General features: G+C 48.3%; 1 protein-coding gene across 1 annotated transcript in view; it reads left to right on the forward strand.

Moving 5' to 3' along the window:
- MARCO (macrophage receptor with collagenous structure) overlaps positions 1-17,133 on the forward strand; it is a 52,234-nt gene extending 35,101 nt beyond the window's left edge. Inside the window, exons 7-17 of the mRNA XM_004031668.5 lie at positions 36-80; positions 393-500; positions 3,971-4,069; positions 4,183-4,218; positions 4,718-4,816; positions 4,910-4,972; positions 13,061-13,105; positions 14,251-14,349; positions 14,906-14,950; positions 15,602-15,778; positions 16,857-17,133. Of these exons, the coding sequence (XP_004031716.3) occupies positions 36-80; positions 393-500; positions 3,971-4,069; positions 4,183-4,218; positions 4,718-4,816; positions 4,910-4,972; positions 13,061-13,105; positions 14,251-14,349; positions 14,906-14,950; positions 15,602-15,778; positions 16,857-16,990 (950 nt within the window). The 3' untranslated portion in view covers positions 16,991-17,133. The remainder of the gene's footprint in view (positions 1-35; positions 81-392; positions 501-3,970; positions 4,070-4,182; positions 4,219-4,717; positions 4,817-4,909; positions 4,973-13,060; positions 13,106-14,250; positions 14,350-14,905; positions 14,951-15,601; positions 15,779-16,856) is intronic.
- The last annotated feature ends 2,115 nt before the right edge of the window (positions 17,134-19,248 follow it).

Genomic DNA, 19,248 nt, shown 5'->3' on the forward strand with positions numbered 1-19,248 from the left:
CCACAGCAACTGAGCTCTTTTTTCCTTCCTCACAGGCCTCCAAGGACCCCAGGGTGCTCCAGGGAAGCAAGGAGCCACTGGTAACTTGTACTTGCTCTGCTAGGGACAAATGATGCATAGCCTGAGGCACTGAGGCAGTTCCCCCCCACCCCCCATCCTCTTTCCACAGCCCCACCCCAGCCCCTGACAGTTACTGCCCACCCTACAGTCCTCTTCTCTTGAGTCCTGTCACACGTCTTCAAGACCACCCAATAAATGAGCTAGCACATCCCCCAGAGGAAATCTGGGGGTCCCATTCCCTTCTCTCCCAAATGCTTCCTGCCCCTTTGCCTCTGGTAGCCTGTCCCCAAAAGGATAGTGGGAGCCCATCTCACCAGCCATTCTCTTTGCAGGCACCCCAGGACCCCAAGGAGAGAAGGGCAGCAAAGGCGATGGGGGTCTCATTGGCCCAAAAGGGGAAACTGGAACTAAGGGAGAGAAAGGAGACCTGGGTCTCCCAGGTGAGGGCCGTATTGGGGGTGTCAGTTCTTGCCAGGAGGCCTGAGGGAACTAGGGCCTGACCTCTGTGCCATTGGGTCTATTCAGTGCCCACTGAGGGCAGGGCAGTGTTCTGTCTATGGGAATCTCTGGAGCACCACACATAGTCTCTTCTTTCCGGGTGAGCAAAGAGATGCAACATGAGAGGGAGAACAATGTCATTCCAGGCATGACTATGGCAAGCTGGGGCACAGGCAGTGCTAGGAGCTCAGAGAGGAAGCCAAGGGGATGAGGAGGGTGGGCCTGCACTGGGCCTTGGGAAGCAGGGCAGACTGACTGGTGGCAAGGGCAAGGGGATTGATTCGAGGAGGGAGACCCCAGGCAGCCAGAATCCCCCATTGACTGAGGGTTCTATCTCTAGAACAGTGTTCCTCAAGCCAAGGGCCAATATCATAAGAGCTGTTTGGGTGCTTGCTTAAAATGCAGGGAGGGCTCGAGGGTCTGTTTCAAATGCCCTGGATGGTTCTGACCTTGAAGGTCTGTGCACCACACTCGGAGAAACACTGGCTTATGGGCTCTGGACTTGACTGAGCATGCCACGCTCTCCACCTCTCAGCCTCCTGCAGTCATTGGGGAGGCTCTGCAGTGAATGGCAGAGAGTGAGGATTGCGGGGCCAGGCGGGCTTGGTTCCCATCCCTGCTCTGCACCTGCTCCCCTGTGTGACTAATGCAATACTTCACCCTTCTGAGCTTTAATGTTCTCATTTTAGAAAAGAATGGTAATTAAGTTAAAAAATAATTAAATTAGATATATTTTACAAGACAGTAATAAGGGTTAGAGACCATGTTTTCAAGCTGTCTGCAACATGATAGGCATTAAATACATGATAACTAGTAATAGGCATTAAATATGTGATAGCTAGTAATAGTAATAGTATTAGTAGTAATAATAGTAGTAGTAGTTATCCTGTAACGTAGAAAGGGAAGGACTTCAGTTTCAAGATCAGACGACCTGGGTTCTGATATGGCTCACTAACTGTGTGACCTTGGGCAAATGAATTAACCTCTCTTAGCCTCAATTTACTCTCCTAGAAAAGGGAGCTAATAATAATACAAACCTTTAATGAGGATGAATTACTGCAGGAATATAAGACATATGAGATGTGTACCACTGTACCTGGCACATGGGAATTCCTTACAAAAAAACTGGGAAGCCTTGCCCTCAAGAAGACAGCCCTTAGTAGGGATGTGTCAGCCATCCTCAAATATTCAAAGGGCATTTGTGGGAAAGAAAATGGTCTTGCCCAGGGTGGTACCCAGCAGAAGAACAAGGACCAATGGACTAAGGTTTCAGGAGGACCAATTGTGCTAAGGCAAGGGAGGAAGAATGATTCAGAACCTGGGGCTGACCCATGATGAAGTGCGTGGGCATGGGTTTTAGCGGGAAGCTGACTGCTGGGAGGGGAGGAGGGGCTGCAGAATTCTCCTAGGCTGGTCTGATGAGGGATACTGGCACCAGGAAGATGGTTGGGTGGTTGACCTCTGAGGATCCTTCCAAAGCTGGAACAACACAGTTCTCTTTATAGATGGGAAAGGGAGACCCAGACTTTCTCAAGGTGGTCCTGCCAGCCCCAGAGAAGGGGCCTCAGCCAGGTCTTTGCCCACTGAGTCTGAGTTATGCAGCTTCCCAACCACACTGTCACAAAGGCAAGCATAGAATCCACACCCAGACTCAGGCTTGGAAACGCTGTGGTTGGCGAAGGGAAAGGCAGCAGTTTGAGTTCTTTAAAAATCAGGACTCAGGCCCACCCCTCCTCTTCCCAAATTTCCTCTCCCAAGATCATGAGATCTCTCTTACCCATGGCTTGCTCAATCCACTGCTGGTGGCTGGGCTGTGCAAACCAAGGGAGACCTGACCCCAATAGTGCTGAGATTTTACCTATTCTCTTCCTGCTAGTAGACAGATAAGCCACCAACTTGAAGTCCCAGGGGATAAGCCTATTTTCCTCACTCTACTACTTAGCTACAATTGGAAAGTTCTGAAGTCAGGCAGCTGTGCTTCCTTGGCTAGAGCCAGAGTGTGGTCCTCTGACTGATGTGATACTGCCCTCTTCCCAAAGCCATTCCCTTTGCTGGGGAGTGGAAGTTATAGCAACACAGATGCAGGTCCAGACCATTCTGAAGAAACTTCATGTGGCCCAGCAATGCTGTAACTTGATGGTCCTGGTCCACAGCAAAAAAGGCACCAACAGATTCCTCCAGGGGAACAGTTCTCAGTGCCTTCTAACAGGTGCCATTGGCCCCTTCTCCAGGGTGGACACTGAACGGCCAAGAACAGCCTCCTCTGCTTTTTGCAACTCCAGCTGTTATAGGACGCCTCAGCCATAACCAAGTTCCTTAGGATTGCTTTGTCTTCCTCAAGGAGCAGCCACCCTTCAAGTATTCAGCCATCTCAAGGGGTCTGATTCATGAGCCTCACACCTCATGAATTCACAGCACTCAATGCTAAGACCCAGGGCTCTCCCTTCTTCCTCACCTCTTCAGAGCTCTCTCTCCCCTTTTCTAATTCACTGGAGAGAAGGCTGGTGTCATGCCTGAATCCTCCCCAGCTTCAGAATTATCAAAATCATAGAATGGAGCAATAAATGCCTTTTAGCAAAATTGCATCACAATAAGCCTTTTTGAAAGCCTAAAAGGTTGTGTTGAGGTGAGATATTCCTCTTTAGACTTTTGCCCCACTCTACCCACCCCCAGGGGAGTGGAGTTGAGCACGGACACCTAGCTGATGGTGGGACCTTGGCAGCCTACCAGTAGTACCCTGCATTGCGTGGCTGGCAAGGTCCAGGCAGTCCACCCCTAAACCAAAGAAGTCACAGAGCCCTACCCCAGTGAGGAGCCTCTGTCAATTGATATGCACCAGGCACCAGCAAGAGAGGAGGGAGCGACAGAGGACTCAGAAGGGGACAGGCTAGGATGAGCTCTGAATTCTGATGATAAGTGGAAAATTTGAAATCTTGGGTACCAGGAAAGCCCATGTCTGAAGTGCTGGCAGGAATATGAGCTGCTGCAGTGTTTTTCTCTCTATTGATGCCTCAGAGTTGCTATTCTCAGCATTTGGGATCTGCTTTTCGGAATACTCAGGTTTCAATTTTTGAAGTGAATTCAAATAATTGCCGAAATGCAGACACTAAAACAAGCCAGACAGTGCTGGTTGAGCCTTGGCTATTGTCCCTCCCAAGGGGACCAGGGCTTTCTGTTGACTGTCAGCCATACCAGGTCACCTCACCAAATTTTCGTGAGTTTCTTTCTTGTCTCTGGGGCAAAGCGGTGCACTCCTTGAGGGCAGTGGTCATATCTTCCACTTGCGGGCACCAAGTAGGAGCTCAAGGAGTTTAGGGTTTGGGATTTCAGTGGAATGGGAAGTGTCAGAGGAGGACATGGTGGCCTGATTGGAGTTCCTCCCACAACTGACCAAGACTTTTTGGTTTTTCAGGAAGCAAAGGGGACAGGGGCATGAAAGGAGACGCAGGGGTCATGGGGCCTCCTGGAGCCCAGGGGAGTAAAGGTGACTCCGGGAGGCCAGGCCCACCAGGTAAGAGGGCACGTGGTCACATCCACTCACCTCTAGGTATTTCCTTTTTTTTTTTTTTCTGGCTGGCTGAGCCAAAGGAAAAAAAAATTCCTAAAAGTTCTTTTTCATCTTAGGTTTGGCTGGTTTTCCTGGAGCTAAAGGAGATCAAGGTAAGAACTACAGGAATCTGGGCATCATCCCAGCTACCACTGTCCCTGGCAGAGTGAAGTTGGGGACCTGACACCACCATCTTTTGCGTCATTGTAGTATTCACCCAGAGCACCTGGGGTTTTTTAGACATCTGGCCCTGGCTAAGAGGAGCAGAGCAGCCAGTGGGGGGTGGGGGCAGGCCTCACTGATGTTTCTCTCTAGACTTTACCCCACTTTGCCACCCAGGGGGTGGAGTTGGACAGTCACACCCAGAGCTCCTAGTAAGTCCGTAAGTCCCAGGCCCTGCAGATGGAAAAGATTAGTAAGTTGCTGAGAATAATTTTCCTCCTACTAAGAGGACTAGCTCATGGCTTCTAAAGAGAGGTGTTAAAGCTGCCAAGAGGACTGTAAGGTGTTAAGAGGTACATGTCTCACTGCTGAGAACAGAAGCACCGGGGGTTGGGGTATCCGGGCCCTCTGCCAACCACCACAGCCTGGCAGTCACTACTTTCCTTTCAGGACAACCTGGACTGCAGGGTGTTCCGGGCCCTCCTGGTGCAGTGGGACACCCAGGTGCCAAGGGTGAGCCTGGCAGTGCTGGCTCCCCTGGGCGAGCAGGTGAGGTCCTGGGTCCTATGGTGGGCACAGGGAGTGATGTGTGAAAACCTGCCTAGTCCAGCCCTTATGCTCTCTGTGGTGTCTGTTGTCCAGGACTTCCAGGGAGCCCCGGGAGTCCAGGAGCCACAGGCCTGAAAGGAAGCAAAGGGGACACAGGTAACAGAGGGTGCAGTGGGTGAGTAGGTGGGCTTGCTGGGTGGCAGGATGGATGGAGAGAAAAACTGCTTCTTGTTAGGCCCACGGAGGAGGCAGAGGGTCTTCTGTGCCTTGGCCTCTGAGGTTCCTGGTTATGGAGGGCAGTAGCCCCTGCCAGGACCCCTTAAGGCCAAGGGCCTAGGGCTGTTCTTTCTCTTCTCAGAGCTCATGAAAGGCCTTGAATGCCATGACCAAACCTCCAGCATCACAGAGGAGAGCAAAGCACCTTGCCCATACCATCTCCCTGGTCTGCCTCCCAGCTGTACGTTTCTGCTGTCTCCTGCTAACCCTTCATTGGGGCCCCTAAGAGGGAGTCCAGGAGTCTGGATTCAGGCTGGAGGGTCCAGAAAACTCTTCTTCCACATTTTCCTAGGGGGGCAGCCTGGGAGCACTGACCCACACTAGCCAAAGACTAGTTTATACCATAATGCCAGCAGAGTCTAGGTTATATACCATCATGTCTATTTAGTCTAGGTCGTAAACCATTGTACCAATATAGTCTACTTTATAAGCTGTTTTGGTCCAGTCGCAGTGTGCTTGCTTGGTCTAGAAATTCCAGACCACTATCACAATGCATAAGATCAATTCCTGCCTTTCTGCCCTGACATTCAGGGTATTGCAGTGAACAGAGACTGTTGCCAGATGAGGTGGGCACACTCTGATTGGGCATTTCTGTGGAGAACTGTTGCACATTGGAAAGCCAGGAGCGGGCAGGAGGGGCAATGGGGAAGGCAGGGTTGTGATATAAAGCTGCATGTCTGCCAAGGACATCTGTAGACAGTCTGCCTCCACCCCTGTCCTCTGCCTGAGAAGGTCACGCTTGTGTCAGACAACCTGGATGCCCTTAGCCCCGTGCTGTGCTAGAGACCTACACTGGGACCTGGTCCTCCACAGCTCTAATCAATTGATTGATTCATTCATCACCACCTCCTGGCAAACCTTGGACTCTGGGCTTGAGCTTTTGGGTTTTTTTGAAAGCTGTCGGGAGCCATGGCAAGGGCAGTTTTACACCCTCTCTGTCCTTGTAATCTGTCCAGCCCCAGAACAATTGTGTTTTTTATGGACGGTGTGTTTGGGAGGATCCCTGCTACCTGATCCCATGTGGATGCCACCTGAAGGCCACCAGCTGGGTCTCACCATAGAAAAGGTTCCATCTGGGTATGGTTGTCAGATGTTCCTGACTTGTTCACTGTCCATTCTGATCTTATAATTCCATCTTCTCTGGTCCCCAGTCTCAGAGTCCATCTGACTATGAGACCTGATGCTCTCTTGCCCCTGAGCCTTCTGTGTGGTTTCATGGAGATGATTGCCTTCATCTCTCGGTTGTAAATGGTAGTCACCCTCTGCCCCCACCCCCACTGCCAGACTAACGGTTCTCGACTAACCAAGAGTATTGGAGGAAAACGTGATTTTACCCACAGGGGCATTGTGCTCACTCCCCAAGCCCCAAGCGTGTGTCTTCCACAGTCTGAGGGTAGGGAATCCTGCCCTGCCCTTTGCATCCTGGGAGGATTTGCAGAACAAAAGCAGCTCCTGCTAATGAGCATCTTCTTGACACCGAGTGGGACAGGCACTCTTTTGTAGCACAACTTTACAGTCAAACAGCCATTAAGAGATGCAGCCAGGTTCAAATCTAGGCCAGTACAAGACAAAGCTTGGGATCTTATTAGTACAGTCTATCATGAGTTCTCCCTCCCCAGCCCCACCATCAGGGTGTGCTGATGAGTGACACCTCCTCCCTTCATCCCAGTTCAGAAAGGATCAGAGCAGAAGGTAGCAGCTTGTTCCATTCCTGGGAAGAAACATGAAGCTTTCAGGCCCTATCATGGTTCTTAGTTATTTAACCAGGACCCCACACCCATTTTAGCAAAAGACTTTTGGCCCATAGCTTGGGGATCACTTTAATTTCATCCTCATCGAGACCTTGTATATCTGCTGAATACCCTTATGGAGTTCTCCAATAATTAGGCCTAGTGGTGAGTACCAGCCAGCAAGTTCTAGGGGTTACCCTTAATTCTGGCTGACCAAGTAAACATGAGGAATTGCATTTCAATTTGGGGCTTGTGATAATTCCCGTTTATCTAAAACTGTGCAGGTTGCCCACCCGAGTCCAAATGTTTGCCTTGATTTAGTAGCTGACAGTCCACATGGACATTTCAGAGGGGAATTCCAATAGGACCATAATCTGGCTAATCTAGCTGGGTCTGTAGATCATCCTGGAGTCATAGGCTAATAAACTTCCGGAGAGATTAGATTTGACAACTTCTGAAGTGGGAGAAGGAGGGGCAGGCAGAGGGTGGGAGCCCAATCTCCCCATCATGGAGCACAGTGTATACTTGTCAATGTCAGGATGTCGGTATTCCCCAAACTAAAGCCACTGCAGTGCTTGGCCAGTGTTGATATATCAAGCCAGGTTTCCAAACTGATGTATTTCCCGTTTTGTAAATAAAATTGTTAATCTCTCAAGAGAATATCTAGCCACTTTAGATGAAAACAGAAAAATTACAGTGCATTGGCTTGACCTAGGTGACAGCTAGGTTTCATTACTGAGCATTAATTATTTTAAAAAGATGAGTGGTCTGTTCATTATTATCAGTGCTTCTGGGCCAGGCACTGTGCCTGGGTCTTGACTCCCATGATCACACTGAACTTATCATTCCTACTTTACAAACAAAGAAGCAAAGGCTCAGAGAGAGTAAACCCTTTGCTCACAGTGTCACAGGGAGCATGAACTGAATTCAGAAGTGAATCCCAAAGTCTGATTCCAGAGTTGTGCTTTTCCAGAATCGGTTTTATGGAAGAACGTAGAGTGTATGATTTGAGAGAAATCAGTTACCTTCACCCTGTCCCCACCCCAGCCACACCTCCCACTCCTCCATAAATGGGTAAATCCTGGCTTGGTCACCAAGCCTTTCTACCTCCTCCACAGCCACTGACCACACTCTACCCCATTCATGTGAAATGCTTCCTCTTGTTTGCATCTCTTGAGGGAGAGGAGCCAGCTCATATTAAAGAAGACAAAGAGGAAATTCCTTCCATTCTGGTGGGAAGATAACCTCCACATTTTATTAAGCAAGGCACCATACCCTGCAGAACCTTCTCTCAGGGTCACTTTTTTACCTGCTAGAAACAGACCCTGTCCAGCCTCCATCACATAGTATTTCTAACATTTTCACTTTCAAAGATTGCAGAAGAATAATCCAATTTTAGCTCTACATGTCTTAGCTATTTTGAAATAATATTTATTTAGAAATAAGGAAGGACTCCATTTCAGCTTGTAATCATGACATTTTTCTTTTTACCATCTACACCTCATGAAATAACATTAGAAGCAGCCAAAACATTTAAACTCCAAAACACCAATCTGATTGGAAATTCTTTACCTCAATGGCCTTTATGTCTAAACTATAACAATGTGAATTTTCCATGCCCTTTTATTTTCTTCTTGGGGCAAAACCGAAGTGCAAATAACTCAAAATCCATTTTCTCATCTGTATTTGAAGATGTTTTACTTTAAAGATAAGCCAAAAAGATCATCCATAATAGCAATTGAGCCCTATGTCATGAATATAATTTCTCAGTTAATTCCATTCCTCATATCTAAGTTCTGAGATAGTCCAATAATTTATTAAATTCTACTAAGTCAAATCACTAAATTGTCATTTATAAAACTCTTCCTTATTTTTCTCTAAGTTTCTGAGAGAGCTCTGCAGAAGTCTACACATACCCCAATTTTGAGTCCCTTATCCTTCATCTCACTTCTTACCACAAGGTCGATTTGTCAGTTGTTAGCTCAATCCTAAATTTGCCAGGTTGCACCTAGCCTCCAAGTTGGCATGGTATTTAGGAAAGTTTCCCCTGACGGGGCAAGACAGCAATGGCCCCCTCTCTACAAAACATAAAAAAAATTAGCTGGGCATAGTGGCATGTACCTGTAGTCTCAGCTACTCAGGCAGCTGAAAGAGGAGGAGGAGGATCACTTGAGCCAAAGAATTTGAAGCTGCAATGAGCTATGATTGCACCACTGCACTCCAGCCTGAGCAACAGAGTGAGACCCTGTCAAAAAGAAGAAAGAAAGAGAGAGAGAGAGAGAGGAAGGAAGGAAGGAAGGGAGGGAGGGAGGGAGGGAGGGAGGGAGGGAGGGAGGGAAAGAAAGAAAGAAAGAAAGAAAGAAAGAAAGAAAGAAAGAAAGAAAGAAAGAGAGAGAGAGAGAAAGAGAGAGAGAGAAAGAGAAGAAAGAGAGAGAGAAAAAAGAAAAGAAAGGGAAACAAAGAAAGTTTTCTTAATGTATTGGAGATTTCTCCATTTCACTCAGAATCAGGAGATCTGAGCCTCAACTTGAACTTACCCCTGACTAGCTGGGTGACCACAGGCTCAGCTACTTGACGTTGCTGAGCCTGTTGCCTTTTCTGTGGCGTGCAAGCAGTATAGAAGAACACCAGGTCCCTGACAGTTTCACAGCACTCTGGGTTTGAAATAGGCAGCTTCCCTGGGAGCAGGAACAATTGAAGACTTTAGTCAGAACACCAGCTCAACACTAAACAACTGGAAGGCATATGTTTTCTAACTTAACACACATTTCTTGGGAGAATATTATTTCTGTAAAAACACTTTGCAAGTAAATATTTGGAACCCTTTCAGCTTGAGAAGCTTGTGATACTCGGGGAAAGCCAGCTTGCTTATGGTTAAGAAGAAAAATCCAGCATTTATTTGCTCTCCAGCGTAGTTTTACAACATGCAGCTCTAGAACCTATTTTTTAGCCATTTCTCCCTCTACTCTGCAGGAGCTGATCCTATCAGGATGCTGCCTTGATTTATAGTGAAGTAATTACTAGTTCCTCCATCGATTAGTCCATGGACAATCACTCAGCCAGTGTTCTCTTAGAGTCCAGCGAGGCTTGGAGAGAAATGATACAAACCTCAATTCTAATTTCCAATACCCATTAAATACATATCAGAAGGCATTTCATCAAGGTCCAACCTCTGCTATAGGAACTGTGGGTCTGGGAGGGTTCAGACGTGAAAGGGGCTGTGAGCTCCTATAGAGACAAGGAAGGCTGCTCGTAGGAGGTGGGCTGTGAGCTGGTCGCTCAAGAATGAGTGAGAGTTGTTCAGGGCAGTGTTACTCAAAATGTGGTCCTGAGACTCGCAGCATTAGCATCACCTGGGAACTTGTTAGTACTGTGGATTCTTGGATTCCCACTCCAGTCCCACTAAATCAGTGACTCTGGTGGGACCTAGCAAGTTGTTTACTAACAAGATGCACCCAGATGATTCTGATGTATTCTCTAGTTTGACTACTCCTCTTTAGGGGGGAAGAAATGGCCTCAGGGAGGCTGGAGGTGTCTTGGGAACCAAGTGCGTAGACCAAGTGAAACTCCAGATAGGAGTGAGCCTAGTACTAGTGGAACAAAGGTGCCTTCAGGGAACATTGGGAGGCTGGGCCTGGGTGACAGCCCCAACTTCCCCCATTCACTCTTATGTGACTTTGAATTACTCACCTAGCATCTCTGAGTGTGTACTTTCTCCTCTGTAAAGGAGGGAAATCACACTGCCTTGGAGGGTGGCTGAAAGATCAAACAAGGTAATGGATGTAAAGCCCCTGGCACAGTGCCTGGTGTGATGCAGGCAGCAGAAAATGCTGAGTCCCCTGGAGGTGAGGAGCTAGGAAGGGAGAGTGTGGGAAATGAAGAGGGAGAGTCAGGCTTGGGGCTATGGACCTGGTGAACAGGGGCTTCCCTATGATTCCTGTCTTTAGAGGGTGTTTGCTGCTCGGTGCTTTAGGGGACAGTTGAAGGGGTGCATCTCTTTAGGTGGTCACAATAAAGGGTGGTCACAGTGTTTTGAGGCCCCTTCTACTTACCTGCATGTGAACAGCGTATGTCAAGATTGGTGGGGAGAAGACCACAATCTATATGTCTATGATGGTGATGAAGCAGGAAACAGTCCACATCCAGACTCTTGGCCCCTTCTATCTGCATCCCAGAGGGTGCCATGTTGCAGAAATCTCTACCTTAAGAGCGTGTCCCTAGAGGTAGGGTTCAGGGACCCCAAGACACTGTGACCTCCCTGGATGTGGACTGTTTTCTACTTCATCACCATCATAGACATACAGAATGTGATCTTTCGCCCAACCCATCTTGGCGTATGCTGTTCAGATGCAGGTAAGCAGAAGGGAAACATCTGTCGCTTCTCCTGGGCAATCTCAGCTAAGCCCTTCAGGTCAATAGCAGACATTTGCTGGGTGCTAGCTGTGCAGCAATCCTGGTGCTCATGTGTGGACTCAACCTCAGTGCCTGAGGTGCTCCCCACCTGGAGGGGACACAGGACACTGTGGGTCCAGTGACATCATTTATTCAGCACTGGCTGGGCACCGGGCTCAGCACTTGATACACACGATTTCATTTCAGCCTTACAACTGCCTCAGGAGGCAAACAAGGAGACTCAGAGAAGGAAACTGAGGCTCAGAGCAGGGACACCTGGCTCAAGGTCACAAAGTTAGTATAAGACAGAAGTGGACTCAAGTCCAGGCTGTCAGACTTTGGAACCACTTTGCTTTACTGCCTTGGGAGAAAGGATATCTTGTCTTGGGCGAGGGAGGGAAGGCTTCACAGGTGGTGACATCTGACATCTTTGCAGAGTTTACAAGCTAAATGTGAGTTCTCCAGGTGAACCAAAGCGGTGAGGCATTCTATTCAGAGGGACAGGTGTGTGCACAAATGGCCCTGTGTAAGCTGGGGCCTGTCTGCCAGGGGCTGACCTCTAAGGCACCTCCAGCTCTTACAAAAACCTATGCCAACCTCAGTTCTGTCCCTTTCCCTAACACGAGGAACAGAAGTAGCTGCCCTCTCAGAATCTTCTGGTGCTTCCTGCTTCTCTTGTTGCCTGGGTCTGCAGCGGCAGCTCCCAGCCCCTTAGCTCTCCAGCCCTCCTCCCCAGGCAGCACCAGGCCTGGAGGTGGGATCTGAAATGCCCCCAGAGTCACAACTTCTCTTGCTCATTATTCCAAGAAGGGGCCCTGAAGAGGTCTGCCAGCCCCTTGCCTCTCCCTCCACTGACCAGCACACTGCAGGTGCTTGGGAAATCCAGGGATTGAAGTGAGAGGTGGGGCAGGGCTGGCAGAAATTTCCCCGAGGCAACTGCAAGGAGGTTGACTGAGCTCCATGCTTGGCTGGGGACACAGATACTTATGACTCACTGTTGGTGTTCTCCTCATTACCCTCTAGTAACTGTTATTGATAGTCAATAATGAGCTGGCATTTTCCCAAGTTTGTGTAACTGCCTTGAGGAGTCCTACTTCTCTGAAATAAAATAAATATTGGCACTTAAAATCAGGAGGACATGATCTTGCTAAATGAACAAATTATTATCTCACAGTGACCCAGCAGGGTGCTGGGGACAGTGGGCCTTCCATGAAAGTTTACTGAAAAAAAGGATGAATGGATGGAAAGAAGGAAGAAAGGGGGACCTTCAGCATTAACTACAATAGGATCATCATCAATGACTGTGGTTATTATTTTTCCATTTTCTGGACATTAGACCCTTTAGCCACATGAATCTTTAGCCACTGGGGGCCACAGTGAGAAAAACCAACAAATACTTGAAGAGCATCTACTGTGCATGAGGACCTCCAAAGCTCCTGGTGGCCACTGAGCCCCCTCCACAGTCTTTTGGCAATAAAGATAACTTTATTTACCAAATATCTCCCAGTTCTCTTCCAAGATAAATGCAACAGCAGGGAATGGGATTGGATTTAGATGCCAGGTCAGGTTACCGGTGGGCAGGGAAGGCCAGTGGTGCATCTGGGGTCTGTCTAATCCAGGCTTTCATCCAGTACTTTGCTGTTTCACCCCCAACACACCTGTTCTCATTCATCTGCAGACTGTCTCTTTTTATGATCTGCTGAAGAGGCTTTAAACAATCGTGGAGAACCAATGTATCTTTCCATCTGCATTAATCAGACAAAAGGTAGAGGTTGTCTAAGATTAAAAATGTCTAATACCTAAGTTTTATTATCTCCTCCCCCCGCCTTTTTTGTTTTGATCTTAGGACTTCAAGGACAGCAAGGAAGAAAAGGAGAATCAGGAGTTCCAGGTAAAGGGCAGGCTGCATCTTCATCCCTCGGAGTGATGACGGGGAAGGCCTGCCTTCTCAGAGGGCAGGTCTTGTTGACATTGAATGCACAGCTGTGACCTTCTCCCAAAGTGGAGGTTAAGACTCCAGGGCTCTGTCACTCAAGCCTCAGATTTCTCCGCTGCAAAACCTGGGAACCACAGGAACTCAACATCCTGAGGGGTGTAGCATATGGGGCAGGGGCTGAGGATGGCAAAGGGGCTGAGGATGGCAAAGGGGGAAAATGTCAGGAGAGCTGGGGGTGCAGGCAGAGGCTCCAGGCTGTACAGCCGCCATGGAGCTGTGCCCCTTCTGCTCCATCCACGGCTGCTGCTTCCCCACCTCAGCTGTGGCCCACTTGTCTCTTCTTGGCCCCCAAGCTTCTCCTCTCTGCCTCCTGCTGCCTGTCGCTGGGCTTTCTTATTCTTATCCTCACCTCCAGAGCCTGTGCTTCAGTTGGGTACTGAGCTGGCACCAGCTGGACGGTGTTTCTAGGCCTCTCAAGAGCCCTGCCCCTGTGAGTGCAAAAGTGAGATTTTTCAGACACTTATCTTGAGCAAGTTTTCTTCCTCATAAGCTAGATATTCTATTATGTTTTATGGTTTTGTTTTGTTTTGTTTTTTTTCAATTTTTTCAGAGACAAATTCTCTGTGTCACCCAGGCCCGAATGCAGTGGTGCCAGGATAGCTCACTGTAGCCTTGGCCTCCCGGGATCAAGTGATCCTCCCACCTTCGTCTCCCAAAGCTTGGGATTACAGGAGTAAGCCACTGTACTCGGCCTCTGTTACTATTTCAATTCACTAAAGGAGACATCGAGGCTTAGAAACATTCTAGCAAATTCTCCCAGCGTGGCTAGAACTTCCACATAACTATGTAATTACAGAAGGACCAACAGTCTGTGGAATACCAGCTATTTTAGCCTGCCTGTTCTCGACAGCATTTACCTAAGAGTTGAGAGATCAGTGCAGCCCCCAGATGGACCAAAGACAGGCTGAACATTCAGATAGCCCAGCCATGGGGGAGGTCTGGCAGTTAAGGATAACTCATTTATTAAACAGTAATGCCCTTGGGTCTCTCTTGGGAAGGCAAGGCAGGGCAACTGATCAGGGCAGTGTCTCTCCTTCCAGGCCCTGCAGGTGTGAAGGGAGAACAGGGGAGCCCAGGGCTGGCAGGTCCCAAGGGAGCCCCTGGACAAGCTGGCCAGAAGGGAGACCAGGGAGTGAAAGGTAAGGCCTCTGCATCTGATTCCTTGGTTCTTAGGACTATGCTTTACAGCCGGTTCTGTACCTTAAAATAGGAAAGGCGCTGTTTTAAGAGTTCTGGGGATTTTCAGAACCCAGGAGGGTAGAGGTTTATTTCCTTGATTGACAAGTCTTGTGCTGGGGCTTGCCCTAGGCATGGAGCACACAGCAGTGGGTTAGGCGCAGCTCTAGCATCCAAGGCAGGGGCGTGAACATGCACTTGAGCCATGCCCCACGACCCAACACCCCTAGGCAGTTTCCATGAAGGAGATGAGCCCATCCCACTCCATATCTCTGACCAGACCAAGCATCCCTCACCAATCTAACTTCAACCCCTCTTGCTGTAGCTCAGGCCCGTTTCTTCCTGCTCGGTCATTGACACCCGCAGGACGTCCCATCCCCATAATGCCAGGCCACAGGCGAGACCCACGGAGCATCTGACCACTCCCAACCCTCCACCCGCTCCCCACTCATGCAAATGCAGGCAAAGGCATCCTGCCTGGGTTTCTTTCAAACCGTGTGGGTTTTCTCCTCATGACAGGATCTTCCGGGGAGCAAGGAGTAAAGGGAGAAAAAGGTGAAAGAGGTAATCACTATTTATATTATCTTTAATGTGTGCTTTAAAGTCAATTCTGCACCTGAAAATTGTGTGTGTTGGGGGAAGAGACCTTGGTTCTCAAATAATTTTCTCATTTTGGGGAGGAGTTGAGGGTCTAGTCCCTTGAATGAGCCTGCCCACGGCACAGAGCAGCAGTTTCTCTCCCCAGCCACTCTCTCCCTTCCTTCCTTCTCTTCCTTCCTTCCCCCTTTCTCCTTCTTCCTTTCCTTTTCTCTCTCCCTCCCTCCCTTCCTCCCCTTTCCCTTCTTTCTTTCCTCTCCATCCCTCCTTCCTTTCCCTCTCTCCCTCCATTCTTTCTTTCCTTCCTTCCTTCTCTTTTCTCAGCTTTTCTTTTTTTCTCTCCACAACACATGACAAGACGTGGTGTATGCGATTTGCAAACCAGCCACAGGGGCACCTGCCCCCGTGGCCTTGTGCCTGCAGGCCCCAGGTGCACGGAGGCTGCGTGCCAGGTTGGGTTGGCACTGTAAAGTGGGATCTTCCAGGCTCTGGTGACAGTCAAGCAGGGGCATTTCTTTTTCTTAACTGCAGAACTCCAAAATGAAAAGAAAGAGCCCGCACTTACCCAAAGCCCCAAGGGGTCTTCCTTGCCTCTCCCATGTGTGTTTCTTCACCCAGGTGAAAACTCAGTCTCCGTCAGGATTGTTGGCAGTAGTAACCGAGGCCGGGCTGAAGTTTACTACAGTGGTATCTGGGGGACCATTTGCGATGACGAGTGGCACAATTCTGATGCCACTGTCTTCTGCCGCATGCTGGGTTACTCCAAAGGAAGGGCCCTGTACAAAGTGGGAGCTGGTAAGTGAGCCATCAGCCGGGGGCCTCTTCCCCAGAGGTGTGGATGTGGCTTTCGCTGGTGGGCTGTTAGCAAGTGACTCAGTGTGGTTTTCTTTAAAAGAAAAATATTGGTCCAAGCAACCAAAAAGCTCTGCAGCGCAGGGCTCCAGGTATGCATCCTTCCAGCTTGGCAACCCCAGCAGAAAGATGGCCTGCCTTCTCCAGCACTGACAGTGAAGGCTGGCCTGGCTTCGGTCAAGGTCCATCCAGCCCTGGAGTCAGAATGCCACATGGCTGAGGGTGTTTGCCGCGGATGACTCTCCAAAGGACAGCTGAGTTGATGCAACTGGAAGAACAGAGAGAAGATTCAGGGCAGGCAAACGTTCACTCCAGCTGTCTGCGAACCAGCAGCCTGGATTGACCAGCAAACAGTCTTGGCTGTGATCATCTTTAAAGAGAAGATGGGAAGGGAAGAGAAAGCAAATCAGAGCAGGGACTTACTAAAATGTGTGGAAAATGTCTTCGGATGCTGGAGACTCAGCCTATATCTTTCAGCCAAAAGTTCAAGCCTTGAGCAAAGGAGTTAAGTCCCCAGGCTGAACCCTTTTCTCTGGCCATAGGAGCTGGCCCAGCAGGACATGAGGCCAGTTTCCCTTGCTCCCAACCCCAAGTGCTCCCTGTCGTTACCCCAAACCAAAGCAAATGCCCGCTTTAGAGCAGGGCGATGGCTTGATTACAGAGGCATGTGAGGAAGGTGGACGCAGCTGGAGTGAATTAGCAGGGAGGAAACTAAACGCTAGGACACCCACCTAGGAAGATATTTCAAATAGTGTGGGGTTTAAGTATTAAATATTTGCATGAGACTTTTGTCAAAGGGTAGAGAATAGAACGGAGGTAAAGTCATTATAAAAACAACAACAACAACAACAACAACAAAAACAGGCTAAGCCAGCCATCAGCACATTGGGCCGGAATGGGCCAGAATGAGTGAGAAGTCGGCAGTCTACCTCAGATGGAAGCTCCCAGGCGCACACGTGGCTGCTTTGCTTTGACTCTAATCCTACCCTTCTTGCTCTCTCTCTTGCTTCTCTCTATCAAGGCACTGGGCAGATCTGGCTGGATAATGTTCAGTGTCGGGGCACGGAGAGCACCCTGTGGAGCTGCATCAAGAATAGCTGGGGCTATCATGACTGCAGCCATGAGGAGGACGCAGGCGTGGAGTGCAGCGTCTGACCCGGAAACCCTTTCACTTCTCTGCTCCCGAGGTGTCCTCGGGCTCATACGTGGGAAGGCAGGGGATCTCCGAGGAGTTCCCTGCGGACAACTGAGCAGCCTCTGGAGAGGGGCCATTAATAAAGCTCAACATCATTGCTGTGGCTGAGTGTCACTGTGTTCATACCTCCCGTCCCCATTGATGTGCCCACTCCATGCACCACAACATTTCATTGAATTCTCTCATGTCCGTAGCCAGGGGAAGGAGAGGTTGGAGGTGGTGAGGCAGAAGGTGAAGGTCACCTATGGTCAACCTTAGTCTTGACCATCTCTTCAGTCATTCAGACATAACATCTCTCATGGTGAGCTCTCTCTCCCCCCTTTTGTCCTCCCCTGACAGTGACCTGGTAACATTCCAGCACACACTCGAACTCTCTTCATGCCCTATTCTGTGTGCTCCACCCTGACTCCACCTGCCCCATGGGTCCTTGCTCTCTCTCAGCGCCCTGCCTGCTGGGCTAAGCCCACTCTCCATGTTGGAAACCACATAGTAAGCCTGAAATCAGTCTTAGAGTCTCATTGATCTTTCCTTCCATACATGGAATTTACAGAATGGAAATTTCCATTTACAGAATGGAAATATTTATCTGGAGTGAGAGTAATCAAACAAGTTTTCTGAAGAAAGCACAATCTGAACTGGACCTTAAAGGGTGGGGAGGATGTGACCCCTTCTTGGCATGCAGTGACTCTGTCACTCTAGGACCTGTATGTATAAAAGACTTTGTTTTCCTGAGCCTCTCCTGTGTCCCTTCTTGTGGCAACAACTGACTAACCATCTACTGAAAGAACAAAGAACACTAGGTGTCAGGTTTTTTTTTATATATATACTTTAAGTTTTAGGGTACATGTGCACAAAGTGCAGGTTTGTTACATATGTATACATGTGCCATGTTGGTGTGCTGCACCCATTAACTCATCATTTAACATTAGGTATATCTCCTAATGCTATCCCTCTCCCCTCCCCCCACCCCACAACAGCCCCTGGTGTGTGATGTTCCCCTTCCTGTGTCCATGTGTTCTCATTGTTCAATTCCCACCTATGAGTGAGGACATGCGGTGTTTGGTTTTTTGTCCTTGCAATAGTTTGCTAAGAATGATGGTTTCCAGCTTCATCCATATCCCTACAAAGGACATGAACTCATCCTTTTTTATGGCTGCATAGTATTCCATGGTGTATATGTGCCACATTTTCTTAATCCAGTCTATCGTTGTTGGACATTTGGGTTGGTTCCAAGTCTTTGCTATTGTGAATAGTGCTGCAATGAACATACATGTGCATGTGTCTTTACAGAAGCATGACTTATAATCCTTTGTGTATATACCCAGTAATGGGATGGCTGGGTCAAATGGTATTTCTAGTTCTAGATCCTTGAGGAATTGCCACACTGTCTTCCACAATGGTTGAACTAGTTTACAGTCCCACCAACAGTGTAAAAGTGTTCCTATTTCTCCACATCCTCTCCAGCACCTGTTGTTTCCTGACTTTTTAATGATTGCCATTCTAACTGGTGTGAGATGGTATCTCATTGTGGTTTTGATTTGCATTTCTCTGATGACCAGTGATGATGAGCATTTTTTCATGTGTCTTCTGGCTGCATAAATGTCTTCTTTTGAGAAGTGTCTGTTCATATCCTTTGCCCACTTTTTGATGGGATTGTTTGTTTTTTTCTTGTAAATTTGTTTGAGTTCATTGTAGATTCTGGATATTAGCCCTTTGTCAGATGGGTAGATTGCAGAAATTTTCTCCCATTCTGTAGGTTGCCAGTTCACTCTGATGGTAGTTTCTTTTGCTGTGCAGAAGCTCTTTAGTTTAATTAGATCCCATTTGTCAATTTTGGCTAATGTTGCCATTGATTTTGGTGTTTTAGACATGAAGTCCTTGCCCATTCCTATGTCCTGCATGGTAATGCCTAGGTTTTCTTCTAGGGTTTTGATGGTTTTAGGTCTAACATTTAAGTCTTTAATCCATCTTGAATTAATTTTTGTATAAGGTTTAAGGAAGGGATCCAGTTTCAGCTTTCTACATATGGCTAGCCAGTTTTCCCAGCACAGTTTATTAATAGAGAATCCTTTCCCCATTTCTTGTTTTTGTCAGGTTTGTCAAAGATCAGATAGTTGTAGATAAGTGGCATTATTTCTGAGGCTCTGTTCTGTTCCATTGGTCTATATCTCTGTTTTGGTACCAGTACCATGCTGTTTTGGTTACTGTAGCCTTGTAG

The sequence above is a fragment of the Gorilla gorilla genome, chromosome 11 (assembly GCF_029281585.2).
Source record: "Gorilla gorilla gorilla isolate KB3781 chromosome 11, NHGRI_mGorGor1-v2.1_pri, whole genome shotgun sequence".
Lineage (NCBI taxonomy): Eukaryota > Metazoa > Chordata > Mammalia > Primates > Hominidae > Gorilla > Gorilla gorilla.